The sequence below is a fragment of the Aplysia californica genome, unplaced genomic scaffold (assembly GCF_000002075.1).
Source record: "Aplysia californica isolate F4 #8 unplaced genomic scaffold, AplCal3.0 scaffold00548, whole genome shotgun sequence".
NCBI lineage: Eukaryota > Metazoa > Mollusca > Gastropoda > Aplysiida > Aplysiidae > Aplysia > Aplysia californica.
The window spans coordinates 347,731-356,261 of NW_004797818.1; the positions used below are offsets into that span (position 1 = coordinate 347,731).

At 40.8% G+C, this 8,531-nt stretch overlaps 2 protein-coding genes across 4 annotated transcripts in view; one reads left to right on the forward strand and one right to left on the reverse strand.

Annotated features, from left to right (window-relative positions):
• Positions 1 to 1,213: 1,213 nt before the first annotated feature.
• LOC101858211 lies at positions 1,214 to 8,059 on the reverse strand. 2 transcript variants are annotated; one of them, XM_013087128.2, is made up of 5 exons: positions 7,981 to 8,059; positions 7,335 to 7,414; positions 5,235 to 5,298; positions 4,386 to 4,586; positions 1,214 to 3,631 (listed from the first exon to the last, which is right to left on the reverse strand). In XM_013087128.2, the coding sequence occupies exons 3-5, from the start codon at positions 5,278 to 5,280 to the stop codon at positions 1,284 to 1,286; spliced, it is 2,595 nt and encodes an 864-aa protein (XP_012942582.1). In that variant the 5' UTR covers positions 5,281 to 5,298; positions 7,335 to 7,414; positions 7,981 to 8,059; the 3' UTR covers positions 1,214 to 1,283. The 2 variants fall into 2 exon arrangements, with proteins under 2 accessions (XP_012942582.1, XP_012942583.1); XM_013087129.2 differs by lacking the exon at positions 7,981 to 8,059 and adding an exon at positions 7,675 to 7,827.
• An 84-nt stretch (positions 8,060 to 8,143) lies between these two features.
• Positions 8,144 to 8,531, forward strand: part of LOC101858436 (beta-galactosidase) — a 19,719-nt gene continuing 19,331 nt past the window's right edge. For both annotated transcript variants that reach the window (XM_005106657.3, XM_005106658.3), the window contains exon 1: positions 8,144 to 8,243. In XM_005106657.3, coding sequence (XP_005106714.1) covers positions 8,154 to 8,243 — 90 coding nt within the window. In that variant the 5' untranslated portion in view covers positions 8,144 to 8,153. The remainder of the gene's footprint in view (positions 8,244 to 8,531) is intronic.

Below are 8,531 nucleotides of genomic sequence, written 5' to 3' on the forward strand. Positions count from 1 at the left end.
TGCATAAGGTCATATGAGCGCCAGAAGATTAGAGGTGTTACAAGAGAGTAACAAACATAAAAAAGGAGGGGAGATAAGGACGATAGATGTTCCATAGAGGAAAGAAGAAGCAAACTACACCAGAGCACCCGCCAACCACCCACATACAGAAGTTTGGACAAGACCAGCATGCTTCCTATCAGATAAGTATGTTCAACATCTATTTACTGTGAACTAATAACATTTCTTTACGCTATAAATCTAGAACATTTTAATAACAAGTAGGCAGATGAGTTTAGTCTCAATAACAATTTTTTAAAAACAATTAAATAAAGTCTAACACCCACGTCCCACCCCAACTACTGACATATGACCCAAGCTTTATTCTGACACTAATCTCAAATATGACACTGATTCACACACATCTTGTCTAATCACTGGATGCACGTTTTGTATTTACTCACTTAATTTTTAAAAGTGCTGACGAAGCAAAAAAACAAGTACAAGTTTTTAAAAAACCTTGGCCTGTTTTATATCTTCCCTGACACCCAACCAAAACCAGTAACACTGTCCACATGTCAAGTCAAGTGATTAAAACAAATTATGTCACATTTTAAGAAAAAAATCTGCTCATACTTGTGGCAGCACAACTTGAGAAGAAAGAAAATGTGTACACATTTTGGCAAGCAATGAAAACCCGGGAATTCAATTTGCATTAATGACAAGATCAAGAAGTTTTAGTTTCGTTAATAATTAGAAAAGCTAACTGCTAATCTCTTTGTGAGCGCATAGAGCCTGCTGTTGAGCGGGGATATGCGCTATACAAATGCTATTTATTATTATTACTGTTGGTACCATTGTCTTGTTTGATCACACACAGCCCAGGAAGAAACATGCACAAAGCAAAACAGCAGTATGATACTTATGACACATCTTTTGACATGAATATAATTCAAATCCAGGCTTACCGATACTCCTCTACAGCGATGGGTGCATTTTTTTTCTAAAGATCAAGAACAACTTAAAGACAATGAGCAGATTTTATCAATGAGAAAATTCTTCTCTTCCATCAAACAGGACATGTCTACAAGATAAACATGCATACATTTTTCTTTCAGAATGATGCACACTAAAATCTCGACAAAACCACCAAATAAAAATGCAAATGCAGGAAGGGGAAGAACACAATTTGAAAACACCATTGAACACAGCAGTTCAACTTTCCACAAGGTTCTTTTTTTACAAACATACTTACTTACAAGAGTTATCTACACAGACGTACACTGTCACTGGCACAAACAAGCTCAGTCGCCATCTTTTAGTTGACCCTTTAATGCTTTATGGAGACTTTCTAGAACTTCTGGACTGTCACACTGCTTCACCTTGTCCCTGAGAGAACCAAGATCTTTCAACACGTCTCCTTTCAGACCTCCTATACCATTCTCTCCATCCTGGGGAACTGCCGACGATGTTTCTGAATCAGCAAAACTGTTGTTGCCCATAGCTTTGTTCATCTTTTTAAAGGTGTGCACAAAATGTATGTGACTGCAGCCACCCGGAACTAAGAGGTACTGCGGGCAGGTGCACACATAGTGGTGTACACAAATCTTGCACTTCTCACATACCACGCGGCAAGCCCCTTCCTCCAGCCCTGACTCCACAATGCTGCAGCTGTTGCTGTCCTCTGTGGCAGGAATGTAGAATTCCTCCTCGGTGGCTGACTGGTAGATATCACAGTTGTGAAGGGGCTGCTGATGCTTGAAAGACATGTCCCGGCAAGCTCTCGCTAGCTTTTCTTGACTAGTCTCGATCTGAAGCTTGGTCTCGTAGTATTTGATCAGCTGCAAGAATTTGTGGATAAACGTGTCCATCCGGTCAATGCTGACTTTACTGTGGAAGTCGACGGCCTCCAAAGTATGACTAAAGGGAAGTAAAAAAGGAATGAAGGGGGCCGACCCTTTGACCCTGTGACAGCTGGCCCAGTAGGCGTCTTTAGAATCATCGACAAACTTTGTTTTCATGTAGTCGTGGAATTCTTCAGAGCAGGGTCTGATGACCTGAAGTATACACCCAGCGTATTTCTTGAACAAATCTACATCAACGATGGATGGGAGAACACTGATGCATTCCCTCACTTCCTCTCGATGTTTTTCATTGTGTATGAAGTTTTCCATTCGACTATTCAAAACCCGCATCACCTCCCAGGTGCAGAACATTTTTTTGTCAGGCTTCGTGAAGACCTGAATCCAAGTTTTGAAAAAGCTGAATCCCATGTCACCTATGAAAATTTCCGTCTTCAAGTCACCTATTTTTGACTTCAAGGCCTGGAAGAAAAGTTTGTACAGCTGACTGTCGTTTCTGTTCGAAATTAACCAAGCACACGGGACTTCGTGAGTGCCCTCATACACCACAGAGACTGTGATGACATTGAATCCATACAATTCGGACTTTCTAATCACTTCCACACAGATACACTTTCTACCATAAAGTTTCATGATTTCTCTCTGAAAGCGTGTTTGAATACCAATGGCCACGTCATCTTCTTTCAGAATTGGAGATTCCTTTCCCGAACCTTTGAAAAATATGACTGGATTTAACTCTGGGAACTTCAGTAGTTCTCTGACATATGAATTTGTACTGTGAGCATCATCTTTGTCTCTGAGAAAAGAGCTGTTGAATACAAAATGATCAAAGAATTCCTTCTTCCTTTTCCGTACTTCAGCTGCTCCTTTAGCTCTGGGGAACATCTGTGTCATTTCTTTGACAAACTGCACAGCATTACTCCGCGAACACAAGTTCTCTTTCAAGTAATCATTGACATTGTCTGTGGATTTGGAACCTTTTTTAGAACTGCTACATCCCTCCCCATTGACAGACTCTATGTACTTCCTCTTGTAGCCGGTCGTCTGGGTCTGAGCCAAACTACTGGGCGAAGGGTAGGGCTGAAAGTCTGGTCTCAGGCTGATCCTCCTGATGTCAATATGGGAGCTTGCCAGCCAGCAGATGATGACACGCCGGAGATAAGACGAGTAATCAGTGGGATTGGTGAGATACAGAGTGATTCTTTCGTCTAACGGGTTCATCAAAAGAGCAAATAACTTCCTGTCTAGCGCTGCTACAGCAATACATACCATAGCAATGACACCACACACATCAGAGCAGGTTTGTAGCGGGTAGTTGGTGCAGTTTTGAGAACAGACATGCTGCTCAAGGTTTTGTTCGTGAGCCATGATAATTTTCATCTCGTTGGTCCGTTTGAATCCTAAATGCCTGGTATAGTTCAGAATACATGACAAAAAATTCTCTGGTGCCGGCCAGCCCAAGGTATCACAATAATACACATCTCCTGTTTTGGCATCGACAATCGCTACGGACCAGTGTTCTCCCTGCATGATGTCTGTTCCAAAGAACACGACTCCGTCATCCTGTCGCCCAACACTCATCACAAATATGATCCTCTCAATTTCCCTTGGTGATGTCGAACTGAAGTTTTTGCTGATGGCCTCTTTTCGGACAGAGGGATCCAAAACAAAACAGCGAGTGTGGCGCTGCTGCTGGTTCAGACATCGGGACAGCCAGTAGAAGTGAGATGTGACCAACCAGCCTTTCCTACCATCAGAGGACACACAAGCCAGTTCTTTAGGAGTCATTCCTGAAGGAAAAAAAAAATTATGGAATCAGCAAACATCAATAAAACGCATCTTCATCAATTACTTTAAAACTGCTTAAACTGGAATCTGTGTGACTGTCACATTTTCTTTGGTTTAGCTGAGTTTTCGATTTAGAGAGGTTGCTCGAATATTTTTCAAAAGTCAGGAATTTCTTTTTCTTTTTTCAAACTGACTGTTCAGTTTAAGCAAACTCTACCGTACAAAAAAATTGGACGATTCTCCTTGCTACCACCTATCTGATAAATTTCTGAAACGATGGAATTCTTGTGAGAACAAGTACAATCATTTTCGGATTTTCAATATCCCTATTTTTGCCTTAAAAACATAAGAACAAAAAAGGTTATCCTCATGGAAAAAGGCAATTTTCCACTCACTCCACTGAAGGAAAGTTGGAGCTGGTGGAATCAGACTACGTTGAGCTTTGTTTCAAATCAGGGCTGAGAGGGCAAACCATTTTCTACCTTTGACAAGTCAAAACAGTCCGAAGAAGAATGAATTTCTCTGTCCATTTCTGGATTGTGAAACTTTACTTCTTCGTAGAGGAATTTATCAAAGGATAAAGGGGAGATTCTGTCATGACAGATTTCTCTCTTGGATAGGATTCTGGTACAGCAGATATAAGACCGTACTGACCAGTCATAGGAGTTGTTGTCACACTTCTCTTTATAGGGCAGGTGAAGGACAAAACAGAACGACATGACATTGTCTTTAAAGTGAAACAAAATGAATACAAACCATATCCAGGCACCATTCTATCGTGCGGATGATTCCAAATTAGATCTTGAAACTTCTGGATGTATTCTTGTGGAATTTCGCAATTGATCACTTGCTTTGTTGGCTGCTCATAAGGCTCATTGAACCAATTGGCCTCATAAGAACAGGCAGACGGTTTAAACTTTGCACGAGGGGGCCCAGGCTGATCTTCATTGTCTTCAGCTGAAACAAGAATTCAGAGCATTTTTCAGAATTCGTTAAACCAGTTGCAACGTTAAAACAAATATGTGTGCATATAAAGCATATATACATAAATTTAAATACAAGGCTAAGATCAAAAGGATGCAAAATAGATCAAAAGTAGAAGATTTCGACAACGATGTACTTTGACAATCTCATAAGAATACCTTAAAGAAGGCAGACGGATCAACAATCAATCATCTGTTTCTTACCTAAATAACTGGAAGAACGTAATCACCAGTACATCATCATCATAAACCGACGAGTCATCTAATAAGAAATAATCTTAAAATCTGCCAACCACTGCACCTGCGTGTGTGATATTTTTGTAAAGGTTTACACTCGTAAGGCTCAAGCCAAGCAAAGCGGTAATAATTGAATAAGGGAAGAGAGAGAGCACAGTGGAAAATAGGGAGGCTTAGCAACAAAACAAAATGTATGGGACAACACTTTACTCTATAACAGTTATTTTAATGTAATGGATGGAACAAAAACTGGAAGAAAAATTAGAATGTTTTGTGGGTGATTATTCACTCGGTCGACAGCGCACCGATAAAAATTATAAAAATTACGAAGACACCAAAAGGTAAAAATTCATTTTCATTTTAAAATGCTTGACATTCCACTCACCATCCTCAATGACAACACACTCTTTTTCAGCATTCAAATCTGCCATCTTTGATACTTTGAAAACCTGAAATCAAGAGTACTTTAGAATTATAATCATGAAATAGATGAGATCTATATCGTCGTTGCCGCAAACAATCCACTTAGGTCAAAATTTTGAAAATTTTCAACATCCTCTCAAAGTTCTATCAAAGATGCACCTTTCAACATCACCAAAATGCAGTTTAATGCTATGGCCAGGGCTTACAATTTTCTTGCTTTTTCATTATTCTTGAAAGGAACAACACAACAAAAACTAATTTTTTGTCTTTGACAAGAAAAGTACCGGAACAGACTTAAGTAGATATTGCTCGTGGCCCTGACCAAAAATTGTGTTTGCATGGCTACCAAGTCATAGGTGTAGGCATCCGGGGAGATGAGCAGGCCAATTTTCTGGCTAAGGAATTCTCCCTCCTGTTGAGATCAACGGAGAACATCCTCTTGCAGACATACTTTAAAAATAAAATAAAATAAATGCTATATCTATGTCCAGTCTGTGGGATGCCAAACGATGGAGCCAACAAGTAAAGTGAAAAATAAACTCCCCCATGTCATGCCTGGGTTGGGCCCACAAAAACATTCAGGTTCCTCCAGAGGAGACTATGTTATTTTAATGAATTATAATGTATCGGACTAACTTCCCTCCTTGACACAGATTAGAGAGATCTAGGCCTTACTACACCTCCTGTAAGGAGATCAAAAACCATTTTCAAATTGAAACCTTTGAATTTTGAAACGGATGCAATACTGACTTAACGATTCAGCATCCTAATAATAGAATTAGGAATAGTGTCCAGACTTTGAAGATACACCTAAGGGAATACAGTAGTCTCCGCCTAAGATCCCACCGCTTATGGTCCCGGTTCACCTAAGATCCTGCTGTTTCGGAAAAACAGAATTTTTACTATATATATATATATATTTAAAAGTCACCCCAAGATCCCGCACTGAAGGAGCTACATTCGGTTAAGATCCCGCTTTTTAGGTCATAATTTAGTTATATTTTCCTTTATTTAAGGAAAAAAAGGAAAGAATAAGAAACCTGGGCGCCCTCAGCTGATCAACCTAGTAGCTAAAATGAGCGATCATTGTACGGTCTGTCGCGTCACGGATCATTCTCTCTCATGAATGCGATCACGCCTCTGTCGTAAATCCCCATAAAAAGCGGTTAAAATGTTTGCCCCAGATAGGATCGCACTGAGGTGTGAACTCGTCAATGCCTTGCTTTCTCCGATCACCTGAGCCGCCCGCCTGATCTTACATCACACACTAGGTAGGGAGGGTCTACAAGCAAGCATCAGACTGCATTCTATCAAACTGTGAACGTGTAGGCGCTTATGTTCTCCCGACCATCGCTGTCGTCTTTCAGTTTTGCACTCAAACTTCCTAGACAGATTGGCGCCCATACTCCTGGACTGTCCGATCGCCTCTGCGTAATGGGATCATTTGTTGGCAGTGAACCTGCCTTTCATTTTTTTAAAATTTGGTCGGGTTGGTGACAACACAACGATTTATGATGCACCATGACAAGGGCGGGGAACTCCATATAAGAGATGGAAAGCAATACATTTTTTATGTGGGGCATTGCTTGAAGCCAACCGGTTCCCATCTGACACAGTATTTTTACCCCCCCCCGAAATAAAAAAAAAAGGAAAAAAATTGACTTGTATAGTATAGGGTTTTACGGCGCTCGCAACTGCATAGGTCATATGAGCGCACGAAACACAAGTTGGTAGCATTCGCAACAGTTCACTGCACGGATGGTCGACAATAAGACTTTAAAATGCTAAAATACTAAAATTCGGTAAATTGAAAAGAACTTTTAGAGTCCAGGAGTCACGTCAGTTCATTCTAAAGTAAGGGAAGATCATTGTACAGATTTCAGGCATGACTATGGATTCTTCCCCCTGGCCATTCAGCAAAGATCCCGGTTTGCCTTCCAATCCCATATTTTCCTTGCTCCCGAGCACCGGGACCTTAGGCGGAAACTACTGTATTTCAAATGTAGGCCTACTAAGTGACCAAGGCCTAGATCTACAGGTCTAGTATCTCTTTCATTCTTACCTCCTCGGTTGTCAACCTCTGGTAAATGGCTCAACGAGCCAAAAACTGAAGTCTACCACCAGTCTCGAGGCCAGCTCGCCCTGAAGACAACACATGAAAACAGATCTAATAAATTTGTTCCATAGATCTCTATAAGATTCTACATTAAGTCTAGAATCTAGATATCTCTAGAAATAGATATCCCTCTAGATTCTAGTAATAGGACGTGCTGGTATCGAAACTCTAGGCCTTTTAGAAGTCGTCTAAGACGTCTAAAAGTCAATAGAATTTGGTATCATGCATGCACTGTGAAGTCTCTAAGACAAGCAATTGTTTTCATAGAAAAAAATCAAAGACTCACAATCACTAGATTTTAGAAGCTAGATCTACTCTTGTTCTTTTTCTCCTTTCCTTTCATAGATCTAGATTTAGATACTCGCTCGTTTCGTCAGACATACGATGTTCAGTTGGTGATCAGGGATCTTCAACCGCCAAAGGCCAAAACAAACAGAAGAATGAGAATCGTATTGATCACTGACTGACTGGTAGCGGCGAAACTTGACTTTTATGAAATTCAATTTGCAGGGAAAATATATCTATTTTCTTCGGCATATGTACAACAAAAGGGGGGGGGACAAAGGGGGCTTTTGTTTAATGTATCACTCACAGTTTGTGGTTGCTGCCTTCCCCAGCTCTAAGAAAGAACGAACACACAGAAGGTAGGCCTCTAATGCTGTTCTGGCAGATTGGCTTCTGATTAGCTCCCCTATCCTTTTAATTTCTGAGCTCTCCATAACTCGAAGAATCTTTTGATACTTGCCGCAAAGAAGCCAAAGTCACATGATTGAGAAAATGGCGACCACCATTACAATTACGTTCATAATACAGTTGGTTGTTGCCGTAGGACTTTTATTCCCTGGATCTTTTCAGGTATATATGACACTTCATCCTCGGTAAGATTGAAGAATACCGGACCAGCGGACTGACTTTGCATATGTCTCAACCTTAGGAATTCCTGATTTTCCCAAGTTTTTATCTCTCTCAATGGAGAATCTCGGGTATCTCGGACCGGTAGATCTAGGCTACTTATATTTTGTCAGGGGGGACACCCCCCTGAAGCCCCCACCCCCTCCTCCACCCCAACCACCCACCCCACATTCTCGCGCGATAATGTATACGAGTGGTCCGGTATTCTTCAATCTTCCCTCATCCTCTTTC